This window comes from Molothrus ater, chromosome 3 (genome assembly GCF_012460135.2).
Source record: "Molothrus ater isolate BHLD 08-10-18 breed brown headed cowbird chromosome 3, BPBGC_Mater_1.1, whole genome shotgun sequence".
Taxonomy (NCBI): Eukaryota; Metazoa; Chordata; class Aves; order Passeriformes; family Icteridae; genus Molothrus; species Molothrus ater.
This window is the reverse complement of record NC_050480.2, coordinates 15,429,339-15,453,580: the sequence shown is the minus strand read 5'-3', so window position 1 is coordinate 15,453,580 and position 24,242 is coordinate 15,429,339. Positions and strand designations below refer to the sequence as shown.

Genomic DNA, 24,242 nt, shown 5'->3' with positions numbered 1-24,242 from the left:
GACGGCTTCCGGCGTGCGCGCGGGGCGGGCGGCGCGCTCGGGGGGCCCGGCGGAGGTCGGGGCGGTGTCGGTGGCGCGGTCGGTGTCGGTCCCAGTGCGGAGCCGTGTCGGTGTCGCAGCGATGGACACGCTGGGCAGGAAGGTGGTCGTGTGCGACAACGGCACCGGGGTGAGTCTCTGCGGGCGGCGCCGGGACCCGCCCTGCTGCCGGGGCGGAGGGGAAGGGGAAGCCGGGTGGCTCCCCCCGGACCCGGGCCGGCTTCCTGCCGGCACCGCCCGCGGGCCGCGCCCGCCCGGCCCTGCCGCCGCCGCCGGGCCCAGCCGCCATCCCGGCGCTCTGTCGGGCCCGCGGAATGAATGGGCGGGGGGGGCGGCCCTCGGCCGGGTGTCCCCGTGCTCTCGAACCGCGGGCACCGCCGGCGCTCTGCGGGGCTGGGGCTGCTCTGCCCGCCCCCGGCCCCTCCGCGTTCTCATTCTACCGTCAATATCCTGATTTCTCTACGTGACCTGAGCGGGTCTCCATGCAGCAACGCGCGTTTAGACGAAAATATCGATTTTTAAAAATTCTGAATGAGCGCATTCTGCATTGAGCAATTAGGATGTGTCCTGTGTCTGCAGGATTATTCGCTTAGAGAAATGTTTGGAGGCTTTGGTGGGGGTTTTTTGTTTGATTTTTTCTTTTTGGCAACTGATGTTCAAAATAGAGCATCGTCCTTTCCTTAATACCTCTCTAATCTGCCACGTACCTCCAAATTGGCGTTCTTTAAATGAAAGGTTTTCTTCCCATTCTTTCCACCTTTTCTGGCCTCCGTAAGCGTGCAGGCACCCGCTGGAAATCCATCCTTTTGTCAGTCTGTGAGGCACCTTGGCAGGAAGTGAAAAAGATACCATTCTAAAGCAGGAAGAGATCAGATGCTATCGGGGGATATTTCCCCTTGGTAATTTTTTTTAGCGGTCTAGGGTTTCCCCTAGTAAAGCAATATTATGTGGAGAGTTACCTTAACTGGTGGTGCATTAAGATCTCTTGAATGGCAAAAAAAACAAGGGTTTTTTTATATATGGATACTTGCGATAAATATATTTTTTAATAAGCCTAGGAAAGAATAGTTGAGACAAAGGATTATTTTATTAGAGATTTAGCATCCTAAATTAGAGGGTTTTTCAATTAGTATCTGAAATTGTTAGAATAGTTCAGGAAGAAGAACATTATATTTGACAGTTCAGGGATTTGACAGTTTTGATGTCTTTGTTAACCCCCATATAGCAAAAATTATCTTTAATAGGGTTAGAGTTCAGAGCCTTTGGGTGCTTTTTGCGCTATCATTTAGAAAAAGGAAAGAAGAAGAGATAGCATTTTCTTGTTATGAAGGGATATGAAAGCTGCTTTATGGTTTGTTTGTTTTTAGTTTGAGGGGGTTTTTTGTTGTTTAAGGTTTGGTTTGTTTTTTTTTTTAATTATTCTTTAATATTCCTATTGGGAGGCCCAAATTAAAAAAAAAATAAAATCAGAGCTTCATCCATTGGTGTGGTCTTTTATATGGCAATAATGACTGAGATGTAAAATGTGTAGTGTATTGGTGGTGACAGCAATGTTGTGCCTTGGCTGGTCTCAGGTGTGACATAGGGGGTAAAAGCAATTTTTCCAACCTGATTTCCCAACCTGGGTGTGCCACACACATTTCTTTACAACCTGGGTATCTGTGTGTGCTGTCAATTCCAGAGACAACTTGGATCCATAGAGTTTTTCCCTCGGTGAGTTGGACCAGCAGGATATAAATAACCACAAGAGTGGAAGGTGCCTTCATGGTGCAAGAGGAGGGGCTTGTGTCACTTCAGCTTGTGTGGCTTTGGGTTGTCTCAGCCTTGGGCAGAACAACGTGTGTCTTGAAGCCACAGAGCTCCTTGGGTGGGAGAGCAGGGTGTCAGAAGTAATTGTGAAATCCATCAACTCAAAATGTTCACATTGATTTGGGGTAATTGAATGAGGATTGGGATAACAAAGCTGGACAAAAGTTCCATTCAGTAAAACTTTTGAGTCTCAATTACATGTTGAGATATCAAGTAGTTCTATATTGTCAAACCAGTATTTTGGTAATAATATTTTGCCTATGTGACAAGAGATGTCTTATTTTAGAGTTATTTCTAATGTCTCACACTTAAAAGCATGATTGAAATGAAATCTCTTTCCAGGTGTCAGAAAACTTATAGATAAAAAATGGAGAATATCTTTGGAAAAATCAGGTGAATTTTTAACATTAGGCTTGTCTTTGAAATTTACTGTTCTTGTTAGGCTGCAGTAGGACTTCTGATGATAGGCAGCAACCTATCTTTGAGGAAGAGGTGAGTGACTCGAAGGAAGTTCTTGCAACATGTGGTGTGGGAGGCAGGCAATGGCACCTCAAAGGTCTGGAGTGTTAGAGGTGGATTCTTATTGTTAGAGGCCAAACAGAAAGTTACTGATTGGCCTGTAAAATTGCTGTAACTGTATTTAGGGTTTTTGTTTGAGAGTTGTATCAGTGGAAAGGATCAAGCACAGAGTTGTGATAAGAATATTAGTATTCATTTTAAAACCAGTCACGTGACTTGTTTGCAAGCTTCCTCATTCTTTTAGTTTGAAAGAACACTTATACATGCAAGTTCTTAGTGTTTGATGACTCAGTAGGAAGTGAAAGACTCGGTATAAACCACAGTGAAATGGAGAAGAAACTATATATGGTAAAAATTGTTACATACATGGCCTTGCACAGGCTAAATAGCTGTTCTTAGAACATTCTGAATGTATAGCAAATGTGCGCAAAAACAGACGATGATGAAGTTCTTGCAGAAATGGGTAAATTTATGGAGTGCTTGTGTTATTGTTGGAAACATGAGCATTGTACTGAAATTGTTCAATAATTGGTTTGAGGGGTGTGCGTGGCAAGAGGTGGAAGAGAAACAAGTGCACTGTACTTAAATTAGAGAGTTTCAAACTGAGAGTGGCAGAACAGTGAGTGTTTAATGTTGGGCCTTAGAAAAGAGAAGCTGTTCCAGATTACTGCAGTTCATAACATTTACTTGAAGATTTTGAAGGATTTTCTGTAAGGGACAGGAGGGAGGAATAACTTACATTTCCTGTACCACTTCAAAAAAAATCTAAGAGTCCAAAGTCTGTTATTGTGCAGGTCTGTGCATTTTCCTGTTGGTTTTACTGAGCCTGTTTTTTCAGCCATGATAGGCAATGTTAGGTGATCACAAACCAACTGAACCAGCTGAATATTCAGGATAGTGTCAGGGAGAATACTACAGTGGGGATGTCCCCATTGATGGGGAAGCTGACAAAGAAGGCTCACTTGTTCTTATCTTCCCTAAATTTTTATGTAGACTGGAAGGAGAAATTTCAACTTTGAAAGCAAGTTAAAATTCTGTCCTTTCTGTCTGTGGCAGAGTCTATCAAACTTTGTAAAATGTAATTTTTAAGGCTCTCTGTTCTGGCCAGAAAGAGGTGGGAAACAGACTGTCAATGTCCAAGCTTATTCTCACTCATTGTAGTTTGCATCAATTAAATCTGGTTTTGATTGTGTTTTAGGCTGGTTGGAGAAATGACAGTCTGCTTTTAAAACCTAGAATTTGTTAATTTCCTGGGAAGATGCATCAAGATCTTAATGCAAAAAGAGGCTGGAAGTTACTATTCATATCAAATAGTAAGAATTTTTGTGGTTTTGTAGGTCAGCAGTTTTTAGGTCAGTATAGTTGTATGTGATTCTGAGAGGTGTTTTAAAGGTTGCCCAATAGAGGTGCTGATTTTTGTGCAGTAGTTGTTTTGCTTGCATGCATCAGGGTTGCTATATAAGTACAGGGGGTTTAAAAATTTGAGTAGTGGAGCTTCTTGAGGGGGTGTTCCAGGAGTTTAAGTTTTAAAGATTTATTTAGATATTTCTTATCCTGTTACTTCTGATATACTGGTGTATTCAGGTATGTGATCCAGAAGTGCTTGTGGCTGCTCTTTGCTTTCTCATAGCAGCACTGCATTCTTGAATGCACAGATTAAATCTATGCAACTCCTAGGCAGGTTTGGCCTTAGTATAACCAAAAAATTTGATAAATACTTGTCTTTTCTGAGTATTCTGGGTTTGAAGTAGAATGAGTGAAATGAGTTGTGTACACAGTGTCATTCTTCAGGTATTCCAAACAGCTCTGCCTTTGGAGGGCAAGCACTGAAGGAGTGAAAGAAACTAGGGTCAAAAAACCCAAAATTTTTCTCCCCTCTATTACCCTAGCTTTAATTAAAATATCTATTGGTTTTGTCTGTAACCAACTCTCTAAATTTCTTTCCACAACAAGTGCCCTTTTTTACTGCAGTAAGGTGAATAATTACGAGCAGCAGCACAAGTGACTTTTCATGTTACCGTTAGTGTAATGACAGAATTCCTCTCAGCTGCAATTAGCTGTACTCTTTGCTGGGATCATTGTTCCAGTGGCAGTCTTCAGACCTTGCTTCAGAAAACTCAGGGAATATTTGGAAAATTTTAGCAGATGGCTTTTAATACAACCTGCAGTAGATAATTACATTTTGGGACAGGGTCCCATGGAGTCTGTCAATTGCCTGTTCTTAAAGATTCCCAGCAGCCAGCTGGTACAAGCTCTGAGCAAGCTGCTCAGAATTCAGTGGTGACTGGTTTGAGCCCAGCGTTGGATGACACAGTTCCTGAGGGTTCCTCCAACCCAGGGGATCCCGGGGTGCTGGGTTACTGCTGCTGCACCTCAGTGCTTGGGTGATTTTGCAGATGAAAATGTTTTTGTTCTGGCGTGTTAATATAGCCTGGTATGCAAACCGTGCATCAGAGTAAAAGAGGAGTCTTCTCTGTATAAGCTGCAGGCAGATCAGTAGGGTATGATACATGAAAGTACCCTATCAAAATAGGAGAGCTGAAGAGCACAACTTGCTGATCCCTATGAACTTGCTGGCACATTTAAAGTTCACATTTTACAACTGAACTTCCTCTAGCGACTATATATTTTTTTATTGTTCAGTAAATTGTCATTGTTTTCTTAGTGTGTATACTGTCTTGGAACCCAGTGATATAAAGCTTCCTTTTGTATATATTTGGGTAATAAACACTCTTTTCATCCTGTTTGGTGTGAACTGCCATCATCTGAGGTTTTGGTTGTGCTGTTGGTTTTAGAAGTGCTTGCAGAAGACTTTATCCTTAAAAGAAAGCTTCAAAATTACAAAAATTTGAGAAATCTGTCTGAATTGCTAGTTCACATTTGAGCACTTTTTACAAGAGTATAAAACTTGAATTCAACAAGCTTTTGGGGCTTTTTCTGGTGTGTAATTCATTATGCTACCATGTGTTCTAATTGGAGAGGTGATTTAATTAGGTTTCATTGGGTACTCATTATAAGGTGATCCATTACAAAATTACAGATTTCAGGTTGCTAGAGGACTTTTTTAATAGAGTGGCAGGAAATCCAAATTCAGACACTGGACTCTTTTACACCTTGCAATGTACCTATTCATTTTAAACGGTTTCTCAAAAATCTGATAGTCTTGATTCAGAAAACATCCTGGAAAATACTTTTACTCAGTTTTAAAAATCTATGCATCATCTAAAATGTGTAAAATTGATTTGAAAGTATAAATTAATTTGGTTTCCAGTGGAGTACATGCTCTTAAATTTGGACTTTTAATTTTTTACCCCAAACCAGGTTTCTATTTGTAAACAAAAATAATATTATATTCTAATAAAATTATTTCTTCCTTTTCAGTTTGTGAAATGTGGCTATGCAGGCTCGAATTTTCCTGAGCACATTTTTCCAGCTTTGGTTGGCAGACCCATTATAAGATCAACTGCTAAAGTAGGAAACATTGAAATCAAGGTAAATTTTTTTATTGTTATTTCTTTCTGACAGATAAAAATATTTAGGGCAGCTTTTGACTTGTGTAATGTTTGGAAATGTTTCTTCCTTAACTCCCTTTTATGCTGTTTCAGTATCTCTTGATTCATTTCTGTATCGATTTTAGCCTGTCACAAACTACAAAGTTAAGAAGAGGGTGCTCTAAAGCATTGGAGGCCTTCAGATAGTGCACCTGAGGAGGCAGCAGGTAGGGCTTGAGTGATTCTGGGCAAAAAGGGGCTTCAAATGCCAATAATGCAAATGGTGTCAAGATCAGAAGGCAGAAATCAGACAGAAGTGACTGACTGTCACCAAGCTATCATGTGGGATTTTGAGACAGTGCTGAAGAACTGCTGGAGCTTCCAGGTTTTTCTGTATGGTTTGCTTTCTACTCAGAGTTGATCATCTGTGATCTTGTATGAGATGTTTAACCTTGGCTGTGTTTGCGTTTCATTGTTTCTATGGTTTTCGTTTTCCTTTTGCTGTTGATGGACGTAGGTGCTCCACACCAGTTAGAGATAGAGAGGCTCTGTTCAGGCTGCTTTGTCTTGGGGCATTATTCCAAGGCATGGGGGGAGAACCACTGTTGGAGAAGTCATTTTCTGAAGTCCAGGGAGCTATAATTTTTCACTTATTTTGTAATTAGAGAGTAACACTTCAAATGTTATTAGTTGCTTCTGCTATATAGGCTTTGGTTAATGTCTTGGCCCTGCTGTGGTCACATCCTCCCTTCTTGCTTTTAGACACACAATTCTCACCTTGTGCTGGTCATGCTGCTTGTGCAAGCATGTTGTGAGCTGCTTTAGTGAGCTGATCCAGCTGAAAAAGAGGGATTTCTTGGTCAGGTAAAGTAATGACTGCCTTACTAGACCATGATGCAAGCTCCAGTTGGAGAGTGAGGGAGAAGCAGGGGTAATGCAGAACTGTAGAAGTGCCCACTTAGGCCAGTGAAGGTTAGGTAGGACCACACATATACGGGATTTCAATTTTCCCTTCCTTATTCGTTCTGAGCAGCAGTTTAGGAAGAGGAAAAAAAAATCATTCCAGTCTTGTTCCTTATTTTCAGAACCCTGTCGTTGACAAGGAGAACTTGAGTTGCTGGATTTCTGCTTCTGCCTGTGAAATGGTTGTAGTATCAGCAGAAGGCCATAGAAGGAAGTCAAAAGGCTGAAAGATGCTAGAGCTTCCCAAAATGTGATTGTGGGTTTGTCTCGTTACTATCTCAATAGTGCTTTGCCTTGTATCAGCTAGGACAGTTTGTTTTAGAGGATAGAGATCTTTCCCTTTCACAGTAAAGAGGATTTTTTTGTAAGGAGACAGAAAACGTAATCCTTTCTCTAGTAAGATTTGGGGAGAGGTATTTCTTGGGTGTCTTCTTGAACTTAATGTGAGGAGTCTCCTTAAAGGAGGTCCTGGTAAAGTTTTATGAAATTATGCAGTGATTTATGAGTCTAAACTCCCCCCAGAATTTTCTTGCATGAAATCTCACTGTTGAAGTCATGTTTTCTTTCTAGCTGATTCAATACAGCCTGCCCCATCAGTTTTGGTATCCTCTGATTATCTGACAACAGTGGTGCATTGAAATGATAGGATGTCGAAGTTGGTAATTGCTATGAGATCAGCAAAAGAACCTGTAAACAATCATTTTGCATGCATTGCTGGTCTTCTGCTTGAGCACGGATCATGTGGGTGTATTTCAAAGAGTATAAACTGTGTCTAGATTGTTTCTCGTAGTTTTATATGATTTGCCTAACAGCTTGTAACCCTTTCTTAAGGAGGCAGTGTATCAAGAGGAGAAATCTCTGCCACAGGCACTTTGGGTATCCCAGTAGGATAACACAGTAGAAAGACTTGATAAGTGTGAGTGCTGTTTTTCTTCATGAGAATCTTGCAGATTTCCTTAAAAGATGTATTTTAGCAGATGAGTTTTATGCCAAAATTTAATTCCATGCATACACTGTGAGTTCTTCCGGTATAAGTTTAAAACTGAGTAAGGGAAGCTGACAAGAAGATTTTCAGTTTAACTTTTCAAAACTATTGAAGAAAACTACACTCCTGTGGAATTCAGAAACGCTGTGAAAGGAGCCTGGAAGCTGATCAAAACAGTGGTTATCATCTATGAGTTACCAGTTTCAAGTTGCTTTGACCACATTTTCCTTATGGATTCTCATTTCATCTAGCAGCATTTTTTCCTACTCAGGAATTCATTCATTACTGGGATTATTTTGCTTAAAATTGCAGCTAAATCCAGAAGCATAGATATTGCTCTTGGCTTTTCCTGACTTACTAGTCTGCAGCAGGTTTGGGGGGTATTAATAAGTCAGTACTAAGGAGTAGTTTTCAGTTCTTGAATATATTAAGTGGATTTTTAAAATTAAATTTAGCAATTGTCAGAGCTAGTCAATTGTCCTGTGCAGAGTCTTGTCTAGTTCAGATATACACCTAGCCCAGCGTAAAACTCCACTGTTACAGAATATTTATGCACAGAATCCTATTTATGAGAGATAGGCAGATACACTGATCTTGCTTGCAATCTAGGAAGCCTAAACATGACTTGCCACTGACATGTAGCAATAGCTTCCTTTAAAGAGACAATTTAATCCGATGTCCTGATAATGTTAGTTTGGCCCTAACTAAACTAACTCAGATCATTTCCTGCTGTACATGCATCTCTTTTCAGCCTAATTCTACTATGTACTTAAAATAATTTGAGAATTTCATTTAGGCCTTTTCTGACTTTCTTGCTTCTACCTTTTCTTCACCTTTCTTGACCTGTTGAAGTAGAATAACAAAATGATGGTAAGTGAGGTGCCCCTGTGCTTTTTGTTTACCATTTTTGCTTGATGAGACCTAGTAGCTGTTATGTTATTTTTTAAATGCTATTCATTGTTTTGTCTTGTCTTACATTTTACATTTGAATACATACTTATTTTGGACATTGTTCATTGCTTTGGTTTACTGGCAACTAATTAATGAGAATATTTTATGTATTGCTTTTAAATGCTATATAATGTGCAGTTTTGCAAGATGCAAGAATAACATTGAAAGATCAACATGAACTCAGTATCTTTAACAGTAGAAATTGCTCATTTAATATAAGAAACTTTTTTCTTATAAATATATAGAAACCTTCTTATAAACCTAAATTTCTTATAAATATAAGAAATTTAATATAAGAAAGAGTTTGAAGAAATGTTCAGATTTCAGTTAGGCAGATATTACTGAGTACTGAAGTGGTGGAAATATTGAATGCCACAGTACTGATTCCTCTCTGCAAATTTGGTTGTGTTGTCCTTCTTCCTCTTCAACTGCCAACTGTATGTGTTTGTTAGTGTGCTAGTGCTGATGTTCTCAAGAGAGAACAATTGTTCTGCCCTTTAGCTTTGTTTTAAAAGGATGTGAAAGTTTTGTGCAACTTTCGCTTTGCACCTTTGAATAGCGGCTTTTCCTGGGCTGTGTCCTCTTGGGCAGCTTGGAGCCTCAAAGAGCAATGCAGAAAAAAGGCTTCTGATTTCTGATTCTTCTAACTGGTGGAGTTTGTGTTGTCTTAAATTCTCATGAGTAATGTGGCTACATGGTGGAGTTCTCATAGTATGGTTTCACCAGAGTGCTTTGGATTGAAAGTGTTGGAGTCTTGACTTTTGTCTTCTGTACAGTCAAGAGCTGAAGTGTGATCTGCTGTGCAAGGGAAAACAAATAAAACACCTTGTCAGGGAGAGGGGATGAAAGAGGAATGGTTTCACTTAAACTATTGTCAATTCACTTCCTTTTTATATAGTCAACAGCAACTGCTTCTAAAATAGGAATTATAAACCACATGCCAGATTTTTTCTTGTGCATCTTTTTTTTTTCCCCTGGCATTGAATAGTATAACCCTCACTTCCACTGTGCCACAGCAACTGCAAACTGTTGTGGCATATGTTTAGATGAAATAGCTGGCTTTTCTTTTTTTTTTTTCCCAATTAATATTATTATGGGCACAGAACTAATGGTACCTAGAAATATGTTTTTACAGCCTAAGTACAAGTGAGTCAGTTCAGGCTTCTTTAGAAAAGTATGGGATATAATGAGGAGCAAAGATAAGATGTTACTGTGCATACTTCCTGTGGGAAATATGTGGGAAAGGAGAAGATGTGATGCTACTAATTTGAATGTGCAATGTTTGCATAACTAACGTTAATAAACAGATTGCTTAATCAGTGTGAAATGACTATACAAATTGCATTAGTTGGTTGTGTTTGTGCAAGAATGCATTACTGGGGTTTCTGGCTTGGGACTTCTGGCAAGGAACAGATGAGGTTATATTTTATATTCAGATGTGTCTCTTCACACCCTATTGACACAGGCAATATGTAAACCATTGTTTCTTTTAATGTCTGGTGTGGAATTTATAATCTCTTATTTGCTTTTGCTCCTGTTCGGTATGCTTATTCACCACTCATTATTCCTTTTTTGGTATTGTGCACAGAAATTTGCAACATGCATGGAAAAATATTCTGCCAATCCCACCTACTACCCTTATGTGCTGTTTTGCATCTCGGCTCTTAGAAATGAGTATTTAGTAAAATAATTTTGAAGGTGTCAGTGGAGAAACACCTGTACTTAAAAAGGATTTGTAGTCTCTAGCTCTAACAAGGTTTATTGGTTTCTTAAAGTTAATTGAAAACAATCAAATTAATAATATTTATTTTGGAAAAGCTGTGGGATGGGTAAGAGCCAAATTTAAATATTACATGAAATATATTCTACTTCTCTCCTAAGTACCTGCAAGTGATTCAAAAATGTGGGCATTGTTTAAGAACACATTGGACACAGGCTGAAGCAGTTCACTGTCATTCATGAGGAGTTTGGTGTTTTGTAAACACTGACATGTTTTTGTATTAAAATCTTACAGGATCTGATGGTTGGTGATGAAGCCAGTGAGTTAAGATCAATGCTGGAAGTGAATTATCCGATGGAGAATGGCATAGTTCGAAACTGGGATGATATGAAGCACCTTTGGGATTACACGTTTGGACCAGAAAAACTTAATATTGACACAAAAAATTGTAAAATACTACTCACAGAGCCTCCCATGAATCCGACTAAAAATAGGGAGAAGATTGTGGAGGTATGTGTGTCTAGTAGGAGCTGATACACAGTCATTGGAGCACTGCTAAGAGATTCCTTGTTCCAGCCACACACAGTGACTGTCTGATGCAAAGCAGTTCTGTTCTCTAACCAAAACCCGTTCTCAGCCATAGGCATGAATGCTACTGTGCTTAAATTCAAACCAGCTGATCTCATTCACAAGCTGTAAGCAGGCTTCTTGTCTCAAGCATTAATTGCAGCATTAAAACACAGAATTGGAAATACATGTCTGTCTTCACATACCCAGGATATGTTGATTACTAGCTGTTGGATGAATGTTAATTACTTTAAATGACTTGGACTTGTATAAGCCAGTAATGCAGAGGAGATTGGAGCTAGATGATGCTTACCAGATGGAGCAGTGTTGTTGGAGGTGGTTGAGACGAAGGTGTGATGACAGCCAATGCACTAATCTTTAATTAGTGCAAGGGATTATCAATGAAAACCTTCTAAGAAGGAAAGCCTGGTTCTTGCATCCTTAATCTCAGAGTGCTTCCCTGGGTGATCTAAGCTCCAGCTGAACCTTGTATTCAATGTAGCTTGTCAGATATATATTGTTTAGGTCCCCTACCTGTGACGAAGACTAAGGTTTGAAGAGCAATAATGTTTGATGAGAACAGAATGTTTAGTTTTCTGTTTTGTTGAATTTTTTTCTCATAAGCATCATAGGTATTTTCAATTCATATAAGTTTGAATATCAAAACTTGTGTATATATATTTCCCAAAATCATTCCTTAGTCTGTTAAGAATTTACATTTATCAGCACCTTTCTTTGAAATCCGTTTGATGTCACAGCTACGGTAGTGCTTTCTGCAACTTGGCAGTGAATACATTTGCACTAATCCTTTCTTTCAGTGACCAGGGAGCAAATGAAGTCTAGCAAAGTTGGGAAAACTTAAGTGAAAAATAAATCAGACTGTGCAATCTAAATTCAGCATTTTTTTTTAGCAATTGTGGACATTAAGGTCCTATGACCTAAGTATCAGGTAATGCAACACTAGTAATATCATGCACTGTATATCAGCCAGCTGTGGTATATAGGCAGAGCAGGTTATTCTGGGTGGCCTCCATGTAGCTGGAATGGCTCTATTTCCTGCCCAGGCTTCTTTGCTTTTTAGTTGTCAACAATAGTGTTCTTGTTCTGTTTTCCTGGTAAATACAAAAGGATAGATTTTAGTTATTCATGTGCCAAATAATTTTATACCAAAAATCCAGGAGTCTAGTACGGCCTCTGAATTGTGATGGAATATTTGCATTGCTCCATTTGCCTTTTTAACACTACCCCAGAGACCATAGATACTTAACCTTGCAAGATGCAAGAATAACATTGAAAGATCATAATGCAGAAGATTAGTGAGAACTAGAATCTATTTTTGTAAATTTAAATTTGAGTTACACAGAAGCTCATTGTTTCTACTAATGTTTGTAATGGAACACAAGGTTATGAGAACTTAGAATATTTAGTTTAACTGCAATTTATACTCTTTCCATTTTAGATGTAGCCTCCTCCTTTCCAGGGAGGTGAGCCCAGTATGAGGCAGAGGACTGAATGAAGATACTTCCTAAAGCCTGCAGTAAATATAATAATGTCTCTGCATTTTGGGATACAGTGCAGTAGTGTTTTAGAAGAAAAGCTTAGTCATCTGGACCATATAAAGATGATAGATAATTATATATGCTGTCCTTCAGTCTGTTTCCAGTAATTCTCTCTCCTCATTCCATCACTTTGTCAGGCCCACGTGCAATAGTAAGGCAGCAAGTGTTCACATGTCAGCTATATTGTAAAACATATATATTTAAAAAGTGCTTTTCCTTTCATAGCACGTAAAAGACCCAGGTTGCTCCTCAGCTTAATGGAGTGTTTACTGTTTGTCTTCATCTGCTGCACTCTCATTGTGTAACACCCTCAGAAGCAGCCAGACTGTAGTGGCAAATCAAGAAGCTGCAGAGATGCTCAAGCAGTTGCTTCCATCTAAATCAACCTAGGATTTCTTACATTTTTTCCCAGTTTTTAATTCTTTCTGTACCCAGTTAGAACATCACTTTGTAGGTAATGAAAAATCTGCTGTTATGTGAAGAAGAATCTTTTCAGGGAAACATATTGTTCGGTATTTATATCTCAAGATTTGTTAACATAAATGCCCTGTGTCAAGGCATTTTCCATGTCAAATAAAGTACTGCAGAGGAGAATCCATTTCTTTTTTTCTTGAAAGAATGACAACACTCCCAAAGGTTATAAAAGGTTTTGTAGAAGCCTTTAGGGTTTGGTACATGTGAAGGCAGTAACTAGTGCCATTTGAATATTGATTTTGTTGTATGAAGGTGATAGTTTAGATTTTTCTTACATTATTTTTTGATTTAATAAGCATTCAGGTTGTTTGAAAGTATTCATTGGAATAGTGTTGGGTTTAGACAATGACTACTCAAAGGGGTTCTATTTTGAGTTGCTGCCCTTTCAGCTGTTCCCTTTCTGTTCCTTTTCACACTGTTCTAACGGAGGAGGTTCTTTAAATAGTTCAGAATTCTAAAATTGTCAGGCATCAGCTTTTTTCTTCAAAAATATTTAGATATCTTTTACTTGAACTGTGGGAGCACTTAGGATTCAATCAGTTTCTAATCCTAGAAGTTGCAGAAGGGTTCTGAAGGCTGCAGGGTAGCAAAAGCAAAGCTGTATTTGTTGGAATAATCAGAGTTCATCCATTTTTCCTGGTAAAGCTTATTGAGGGGAAAACTGCTGTACAGCATGATTTGTTTACTTGGCCTTTTCTTGTGTTTAGGAAGAAGACAAGATCCTATAAACTCTACATCCTTTAATCTTGTTCTGCTTCTTAACTGAAACTAGTTCAGTGATTAGGAAAACCTAGTTTACAAGACAAGGAGTTACGTTTCCTGTTTCAATATGAAATCTGCAAACCCCTAGTCTTCTCTCTGTAGTGGATTTTACACTAAATTTAAAAGTTTGTAATTGGTTGCCCTTTAAAGAAGGGAAGAAAGTGGTCCAGATGCAGAGAGCAGTTGCTACCTGTGATACTGGGCTCATTGTAGATTAAGATATGAAGGAGTCTGGTCTTTATTTGACATAGTGTGCAGTTGTATAAAGTCTATGGCTTAATATGAAGAATGAAAAATGTCTGAACTTTGTTTTAAGGCATATATCTTAAACAAACATTTTATTCCCTGGTCACGCTTTAGTAATGAACTGCTTGGCTGGTCTACAAGTACTGCCTCCCACTCATTAAGCACTTTGGAAAAGTAAAAATTTGTGTAAAGCTGCAAAAATTGATGTGTGGGTTTCTTTTGTTTGCTTTTGTTGCTTAATGGATGTGTAATATTTCACCTGGCTTGTCTGGTGTGAACAGGTAAGATACAGAACTGAATGTACTTCTTACTGTCCCAAAGCACATAGGTTTCTAATGTTCCTGTGGAATCTTGTGTGATGAAAATTCTTGGGAAGTGTTTTTGATTAGTAAAAATGCAAAATTCTAGAAATACAGTTTTCAAACACCAGTGAAATTTCTTTGAGGTATTTGGCCTGTTTTGGAAGCTGATTTTTGCCTTCATCTTACAGGTTATGTTTGAGACGTACCAGTTTTCTGGGGTGTATGTAGCCATCCAGGCTGTTCTTACTCTGTATGCTCAAGGTAGGCAAAATTAACCTAAAATTTCTTTAGTTTCCAGTGTTGCTGAGCCAAAGTACTAACATGGCATCACTGTGTCTTGGGCTTAGTTCCATGCTGTTCTCTAAGGAAGCTCGGCTCTGACTGACAGCTTGCTTTTTGTTGTGAGGAACTATTGTTAGGTACCACTGTTGGTGTTATTTTCATGGATAAATGCAAAAACCCGGTTCCTCAAAACTCTTACTCTTTCAGGGTGTAATTATTTTACCTTTGGTGTCAAGTCTTAATGGCTTAATTTGAATTTTCTGAAAAAGGATCAACTTTTTACCATGAGTAAGAGAGTAATTTCAAGAAGGTGATCATGTGACTTTTACACTATTTTCAGGGGGGGGAATAAAAAGTTGAGTCTTTTGCTATAGATAAACTAAATTGAAATGATCCTTAGCCTGAGCAGAAAATTATGGATTGACTGAACTAAACTTCAGTCCATCTAGGATTCTATGAAGTTACTCAAGCACATCAGTTCTAATACCATGACTCCTTGAATCTGTCTGTTGGTGACTTGGTGTGTTGAGCTGTCACATAGCAGGACACAAATATCCATGTCCATTAACGTGTCCCTGTAGTGTCTCTGTGCAGGACCAAAAGCAGTGGGGTACTGGAAGGGTGACTCTGCCATGCAAGTCAATATAATTACTTGAACCAAAACCACTTTTGCAAACCTGAATATTAATTTTATTTGCTGCCATCTGTGTTATTACCTTTTTTCCCCTTGGGTTTTCTTTGATTTGATTCCTTACAAATATTTAAGTAACTGACATCTACAGTCTTAAATTCTGCTGTAATTTTACATTTACCTTACTGTGTAGTGCTCAATTACTTTGTGAATAACAGAATGTGAGACAACTTTGAGCAGTCTGCAGTGTTGCTACATACCATCATCTAAAACAAAGCTGAAGACCTTCTAAGATGTAAAAATCAAGGGGCACATAAATCAAACATTTGCTTTTGGAAATTTTTTTTAAAAGTTCTTTAAAACACCTTACTTTATTTATATTACTTCAAAAATTAAAGTAGTGGCTAAAGAGATGTGCCTCATTTCAGTGCACCACACTTCTAAGGTCTGTCCTTAAAATATGGTTTCTTGCTTTAGGTAGCTTGTGAGAAACTATAAAACTGTTTTCTGATCAACTTTCATCATTGATTTTTGCCCCCTAAGTATAGAACTTCTGTTTCTACAAGTTCATGATATCTGCTTTGTATAGCTTAGAGTTTAATATTTTGTGGTAAACTTTTTTTCGTGAGAGTTGATTTTTTTAGTCTAAGAAAGTGGATCTCATTCAGCCTAATGCCACTTGTGTAAAGAAATATTAGGCATGTGCTGTATAGTCCAAATATTTTCTACCTTATGAAAGTATTTGGTTTTTTGTATACCAGTAAAAATCAACAAGTCCTAAGAATTTAACAAGGTAAACTTGTGGCTTGAATATCTCTAAATTTCTTAATATTTCAGAAATTATTATAAGACTACACAACTGAATCTGTGGTGGAATTTGTGCCCCAATAAGCATTTAATGAGCGTAGATACTTCCTTTAATTAGAATGTAATTTAAAGATGTTAAAATGCCACATAGAATTGTGAGTGATAGAGTTCTAAACATCTAGGTAAAAGTAGTAATTTTAAAAAAAAATGTATGAAAGCATTTGTTACTATGAAAACCTGAAGTTTAATATCTACTGATGACTGAGGGAAGAAAGGTTGTATTAGTTTACAGTGAAAAACAAATCTTAAACTTGCTGCTGTTCTGCTCTATTTATGAAAGTGCAGTAAAATTGTGCTTCCCCCCTTTCTTTTAGGTTTGTTGACTGGTGTTGTTGTGGACTCTGGAGATGGTGTGACTCACATTTGCCCAGTTTATGAAGGTTTCTCCCTCCCTCACCTCACGAGACGGTTAGATATCGCTGGGAGGGATATCACTAGGTACCTCATTAAGGTAAGCTGGGAGGGAAGCGGGTTTAAGGTTGAGGTGATGGTATCTGTGGTTCAAGTCAAAATCCCTTGACAGCAAGAAACCACTTTGTATTTTCCCTTAATTATTTATGTTGATTACATTAAGAACTCTCGTATTCTCTGTGTTACTTCAGTCTATTCTTACTGTGTTTCCTCATCTAAATCAAAGTGATGATATTGGTGTTATTCAGAGACATCAATTTTCTTAGTGGCAATCTTGTAGGAAGGGAATTTATTCCATATTTGGGAAGGAAAAGCCCAAAAGTTGGCTTTCTCACCTAAAGTGGAAGATAAATTGTATTCTCTCCGCTCTACTCATCTGTTTTCAGAAAGAGTTCCTTGCAATATGGAAAATAGTATAGTGATTCTTCCCTGATAATTAAATAAGAGAACATGTTTGATAGACAATTCATTTGTTTGGGAGTTTTAAATATAAGCAACATCTTAGATTGACAAATCTTATGGTTAACCTGGAATACAGGAATTTTCTGAAGTGAAGTTCTAAAGACAAGAATTATTTGGGTTTTTTTAATTTGTCTTTGTTCTTGTTATGCTGAAAATTGTAATGAAGAAAATTTCCCATTTGGAGTAATGCTGCTGTTTTTCTGGGGATAATGGATACACTGGGACGGATTTCTCTTAATACCCAAATTTGCCACTAAAAAAGGGAGGTGAACAGAGATATGTGTCTAAATGTACTACCCCTCTACTGAGAGATCTAGACAGTTCCTCTCATTTCCTGCTAACCTGCTGTGCTCCCTCCAGCTCCTCTTGCTGCGAGGTTATGCTTTCAACCATTCTGCTGATTTTGAGACGGTTCGCATGATCAAGGAGAAGTTGTGTTATGTGGGATACAACATTGAACAGGAGCAGAAGCTGGCACTAGAGACCACAGTTCTAGTTGAATCCTACACGGTGAGTGTCTCAAGACAGCTCTCCTTGTCCTAAACTTCCTAGGTTTAAATTCAGGTAGCATTTAGCTTTCATTCCTTCACAATTTTTCTTGGCAGTAGCTCACCTCTCAGCCTGTAGAATCAAATTAACTGGTTCTGGGAAAGTCTTCTATAGGCTTTTTTCTATAGGCTTCAGATTTTCTGTAAATCTTTGTGCTCACTTTTGTCGTTGTAGGTCTTTGAAGTTTTAATATGATAGTACAGGAATTTGTAGAGAAAGTGGACTTATTCTAGCATATGAAATTGTTTCAGCTTCATCCATGCAGCACTGAGACATGAGACTGATACCTGGTCTCAGGAAAGGTGAACTTGCTCTTAGTGGAAACTTTGTGATCACAGTTGGAAAAATGTGCAGAAAAGGATTATTCTTGCTGTAAGATAATTTTTAAAATTGATACTAGGAGTTGGTATGGCAAGGAAATACTTGGTAGCTCAGTATTGATGTATCTGGTCCCTGATGTCTCCAAGTGAATTGCAGAGTGATTAAAGAATTTGTATATTCTTTCAGTACTACTGAATGACTTCTTGCAGTGCTGACAATTATCAACAATTTCCTGTGTTAAAACATTTGGGAGCAATGTAGGTCATTTCCTCTTGTTTTTTTTTTTAGCATTCAAGTGGCTAGAAGTAGTCTTTTCAATGGTGTTGTTTCTTCCCTAGCTCCCAGATGGCAGGATTATCAAAGTTGGTGGAGAACGGTTTGAGGCACCAGAGGCTCTCTTCCAGCCCCACTTAATCAATGTCGAAGGGGTTGGTGTGGCTGAGTTGCTGTTCAACACCATCCAGGCTGCTGACATTGATACCAGGTACGAGCAGAACATTTAGAATCCTTTGTCTGGGTGTAGGGGTGACACAGGAGCTGTCTTCAGAGTAACATCTTTTGCTTTAGACACTAATGTGTGCTCCTGGGAGAAGGGTGTGTGCTGGGAATGGGGCTCAGGCTAAGCTCCTGGAGCTTAACCAGTTGTCTGGAAACTATTTCAGTGAGAATTAGCAAAGATAAAATCTTGAAAGCACTTTGTTTTATTTCTGCTTTCTGGAAAAGCATGAGCAAGTCTGCTGAAATTGTGCAGTCTGTCTTTGCGTAGTGACTGGTTTTTAGATTTGTATTTACTCCCCTGTCTGTACAGGTACCTACAGGTCCCTTTACAGGTACAGAGTAAAATGTACAACACTACAAAAACTGTATTTTTTGGGTCAGGTCTGAATTCTACAAGCACATTGTGCTGTCTGGAGGGTCCACCATGTACCCTGGGTTGCCTTCACGACTGGAGCGGGAGCTGAAACAGCTCTACCTGGAACGAGTTCTGAAAGGAGACGTGGAGAAGCTCTCGGTGAGTATGGGGTGGCTGCTGCAGCCGTGGGACGCAGAGGCTTCCCTGAATCCCCGCTAGAGGGAACCAGGGGGCCAGAAATGACGGAGGCTGCGGGTTGCCCTCCCCGCAGCTTGCGAAATCGCTGCCCCTCCTTACTCACACGCCTGCCTTTGCTTTGTACATACTTGCAATAAAGTTACCTTCTAGACCCGGCTAGTAACCGGTAATTCCCGAAGTCTTGGGTAAAATAGGCTGAGAAATACCAGGACACATATTGTAGTGTTGGTTAAACAAAGCTAAGGAGTTTCTGTGCCTTCAAGTTGTCATTGAGTAAAAAAAAAAATTTTTTTTAGTCTGTGAAAATTTTGGTTCATGTTACAAGTGAAATACTCAAAAGTGAGAGAGGCTAGAGCTCTAACACACTTTCAGGTGGAGTAAGTTTCCTTTTTCCATTTGTTACTGTGATAAGCAGGCAACAGTTACACTTGTTACAGAGGTAACAGTGTGTTGTACTGAAAATTCCTTTGAGTGGAGTTTCTAATGGTGAACTGAATTGAACTTCACTGGTTCTTAATACAGTGTTCCCTGAAGGTCTTCTATGGAATGACTCAATTGAACAGAATGTTTTACATCTGAGACAGTATTTCAGTCATAGCTTTGTACTCTCTTTGTAGCTCTTGAAGTTAGAGCTTTAGCACTGAAGAAATTAAGGGAATATTAATTAGTTAAGCTGGTTTAGATTGTGTAAATTGGTATAATTCTAAAATATTTGTGATTTGATGATCTGGTTGCTTCTGATAATTTCAGTCATCAAAGATTACGAATTATTTCACTTTAATAGTGTTCCTGAAATGCAGAAATTTGGTCTCTAATTTTCTGTCGGTATTCTGAATCCTGGGTTTTTTGTTGATATACTGAAAGTACAATTTTTGGGCAGTAGCTTGTGTAATTTGCAATGCAGAGTCATTATTTTACTTCAGCTGTGCAAGCTGAAAGCTCACAGAGTGCCCTGTGCTAACATTTCAGTTTTTTAGTTGCGTATTTCTCACTAGACAATTTCCACTTCATTGTTGTGGTGGAAAGCCCAATTTTATTTTGCAAGGCTTTGTTTCAAGAATCCTAGTAATGATTTCTTTTCTTCTCAGAAATTTAAGATCCGAATTGAAGATCCCCCTCGTCGGAAGCACATGGTGTTTCTGGGGGGTGCTGTTCTAGCAGACATCATGAAAGACAAAGACAACTTCTGGATGACCCGACAAGAATACCAAGAAAAGGGAGTGCGTGTGCTGGAGAAGCTTGGTGTGACTGTTCGATAAATCCCAAAGCTTGTTCCCATCACATGTCTAAAGCTTTTTTCTTTCATTGCCAATCTCTGAACTCACTCAGCTACATGCTATGGAAGGGCCTGTCTGTGGCCTTTTGACCCAAACGTCAGGTTTTGTTCTGGTTTCTTGGGGTAGCTTTTGTTAAATGTTTCTTAATGTGGCTAAATTTGACTATTAAATTTGACCACTTCCCTGCAAACAAAACGGAGCAAGAGCAGCCTGTCTACTTCATTGTTCCCTCCCAGTAGGCAATTGGGTAATTCTGGTAGGCTTTTTCTTCTGGGTTTATTGCTGTAGTCCTGCTAGCTTTTGTCTCTAGTTCACAAAGGGTTGTGTGCCTTTTTTAGCATAAGAAAACCTTTAAACATGAGTTTTTGCTATTGGATCATTGTGGTGGTTATCTTTGCATCTTTATGCCTCTCTCTGCATTAAGTTTGGGGTTTTTTTCTTTCCTGCAACTAGGAATTTTGATTAAACATTGTTTAAAAACTAGTTGAAGTAGCTGGAATGACTTTAACACACTGTTTTGATGTAATGTGGTTTCATATGCACTGCTGCCTAAACAGACTTCTGAGATGGTTCATCCTTCAAGGTGGTGGTGGGGCCTTCAAACTGTATTTCTCTAAGTGGGAATGTACAGTTGCCACAAATGGAGAAACACCTGATGTTCTGGCAAGTGTACATTTGTGGCCTTAGGTGTCTTTTTTCTGGAGAGAGGAGACAGGTTTGAGCTGTGTTTCTTTTTGTTAAGGGACAGACGGGGGGGTCAGCCTGACCAAAAATGCCTCTTTTTATAACTAAATTTCGGTATCATGTTGTCTCAGCATAGGAGGCAAGAATGTTAAATTAGCTATTCTGTAATTGTTGAAGAAACTTAGATATGCTGAGACAGGAGCTTCTGAACTTATTGAACAGATTTAATACTTTCAGAAATGCTTGTGAAAACTGTAACTATAAATATTTAAAGCCCCAGAACTAAGTTTTAAAAAGTCTGATGTTTTAAGTGCTTGTATGTACATCAGAAGCACTTCCATTAAACTTTACAAGTATATTAACCTAGTGCCAAGTAGTTACTGCAAATGAATATTTCAATGACCAATGTTTATTGCAGCAATTAGATATTTATAAACAACCAGTGGCAGTAGGTTATAAAGAATGACTTACATTTGTTCCAGTTAAGAATAATATTGGAATAGAAGATGTTGGTTGGTAAATAGCCATAATTCATTTTATCCAGTCTTGATTTTTGATACTTAACATGGGATGGGGAAGGAAGTGAAAACCAGTGATGAAAGTGCTGTTTCCAGAAAGTACATTAAAGCTGAGTTGTTCTAAAAAATAGAAGTTGTCACTAGTAATTATCAGCCACCTTCTTTGAGTATAGTTGCCTGTGTTTTTTTCCTATAGCAGACTGGTAACTATTGTTGCAATAAAATCTGCCTTACATTAAGCATAGCAAAAACTGCTTGCATACAAATGCTAGCTAGACTTAGTTCTACTTTGCTTTCCATAGAAATATATTACTTCTTACTGGTTTTCGAAGCCTACCATAACATTTAAGGATAAGGAAGTCAAGATCTGCTCTTGACTTCCAAACCTTGGAATGTATGAGAGATGCTTTCATATACTTGCCATTTGTCTACATCTTTACGTTAATAATTGACCCCAGAAACATGGAAATATTAAACTCCCTTGGACTCCTAAAATGTGCTTCCTTTCTAAATTGAGCAGACAGCTTCCATTGGCTGAGCGAGCCAAAGGGGCAGAAACCATGTCTGCATTTCTTTAATAACAAGACAGTCACTATAGCATTGCTAGTAATGACCATTTAATTATAGGTGGGTGGGGTTTTTTGCAGCTATATTTACTCTTAACTTGAACAATACGAATTTACAGGCATGCCGGTCGTGCCTCAGTGCATGCACTTAAGCAGTTACTAGATTTTTGGGGACATGAATGTAAGGGGTACTCTGAATTCCTGTAGTCTTCTAAACATTTAATACACAAGACTTAAAAATGCTGTGGGCTTGCTTTAGAGCTATGATTTCTCATGTGACTGTCTCTGGGCTTTTCAGACAGTGTTGGGAATCATGGAAATAAACCAAAGAATGACTTAAAAACTTTTTTTAAATGACAATCTGTCATGTGGTTTTTCAAATCTAGATCTTGACCCTGCAACCCCTTTTCTAAACCATCTTCTCCCCTGACCACTGGCTTCAGTGAGGTATGTGCATGTTTGAGTAAAGGTTTTGGAATTTGGCCCCTTCACTAGAGAACTTCACAGCACCATGAGTAATAAATGTCAGTTGATTGTGCAGAATCTTGGGTTTCCATGGAAACCATGTATATATTAAAAAAACTAGCATTTTAAATTAACTGTGATCATGGATTCAGAGGAACACATTTGTAATCCAAATACTGAATGGGGTGTTCCAGTTGTGCTCAGTGTGGTTCTCCATGTATGTGTTTGCACACACAAGAGTGTTGTGTGTGTGTTCTCTCAGCTGACAGCTTCAATACTGCTATGAAAGCAATCTGGTTTTAAAGATTTTTTGAAGACCAAATAACTTGAATTGTATTTGCAAAATGCTTTAGCTCCTTTAAAATTAGAATAGAAGATGCCGCATCAGTTGTAAGTTTTTTGAGAACATCCTATTTTTAATGTTAAGCTGCTTCAAACCCTCCCCCAGTGTTCTAGGATGTTAACCAATGTAACACAGATGGCTTTTTATACAGTTCTGAATAATGTTAACACACAACACTGGTTGAGACCATGAATGGAAATAAACATCTATTTAAATTGACAGGTCTTTTCAATACAAAAATAAAATCAGATTTTTTTCAAAGTAGATTATGTTTGCTTTGTTTCCTTTGGGAAATCACAGTTCTGTCAGTTTTTCTCTAACTTAACTTCAATCACAAAACCATCATGAGCTGCTTTTGCTGAGGAAATCTGACAAAATAACACATTGTCTACTGATTGCTGTCATACTCCATCCTTTAGCCAATACTCCACTCCCTCCATCCTTTTCTTTAAAAGAAGAAGAATCCTTATCCTTGGACAGGAATCCTTTTCTAGTTCAACGTCCATACTGCAAAGTGGGAAGGGCCCTCAACTTGTATTGACCTCAGCATCCTTGGCTAAGCTCAGAAGCCATATAATGATGCCCTGTTTAGGAAATCTCCTTGGCATTATGGCTTCATGTGCTATTTCACCTGCATCCTTGATTTTAACGGATAGAAAAAGTGCATGTGGGGTTGACGTTTTGTGTTTAGAAGGACTTGGGTGGATTAGTGACTGGTCCACCACTCACGGTGCATTTATTTGGCTTTTGAAATGAACTCAACTAGCTTTTTCCCCCAGCTCATTGCACATGCTGGGCTGGAGGAATGTTCCCCAGGCATCTTGTTCCTGGTAGAATAACGGCTTTGCTTTTCTTAGATGGAGCTACTATGTGCAGTTTGGCTCTGGATGCATCTGCCTCAGTAGCTGGGTCAACCACTTGTCATCTTAGGGACAGATGCCTATAGACAGCATTTTAATATGAAAAAAAAGTAAGGCCACCCTTAACCCCAAATTTGTGTTTCATCACTTTGCATTCTTGGGAAAAAATAAATACATCTGGCTACACCTCTGCTCAGAACTAATGCATGGTCACTGCTCCTCCCCTTTCGCTTGTTTTGCCTGACATGGCTTTTGTGTGGAAAGGACTAAATACAGCCAGTGGACGTTTGCTAGTCAACTTTTTCAATAGTGAATTCCTCCCTGTGGGCACTTCAGCTGTTTTCCACAAACAAGTGCCATTAGCTGTTCCAAAACTGTGGAAGATCTAGTTTTGATCTAGTTTCTAGATCTAGTTTGTTGTTTGAAGGGGGGGTTTGATTGTTTGGTTTGTTGTGGAGTTTTGAGGGCTTGTTTGTTTGTTTGTTTTTGTGGGTTTTTTGAGGGATTTTTTTGTTGTTGTTGTTTGGTTTGGGTTTTTTTTTTAATCCAAGTATATCTGCTTCTATGT

General features: G+C 38.7%; 1 protein-coding gene across 2 annotated transcripts; it reads left to right on the top strand.

Moving 5' to 3' along the window:
- Window positions 1-34: 34 nt before the first annotated feature.
- Window positions 35-23,078, top strand: ACTR2 (actin related protein 2). Of its 2 annotated transcripts, XM_036379668.1 has the most exons (10): window positions 35-169; window positions 5,749-5,859; window positions 8,662-8,676; window positions 10,772-10,987; window positions 14,576-14,648; window positions 16,482-16,618; window positions 17,401-17,550; window positions 18,249-18,394; window positions 18,790-18,922; window positions 20,050-23,078. In XM_036379668.1, exons 1-10 carry the CDS (start codon window positions 122-124, stop codon window positions 20,218-20,220), a joined length of 1,200 nt encoding a protein of 399 aa, XP_036235561.1. In that variant the 5' UTR covers window positions 35-121; the 3' UTR covers window positions 20,221-23,078. The 2 variants fall into 2 exon arrangements, with proteins under 2 accessions (XP_036235561.1, XP_036235562.1); XM_036379669.2 differs by lacking the exon at window positions 8,662-8,676.
- The last annotated feature ends 1,164 nt before the right edge of the window (window positions 23,079-24,242 follow it).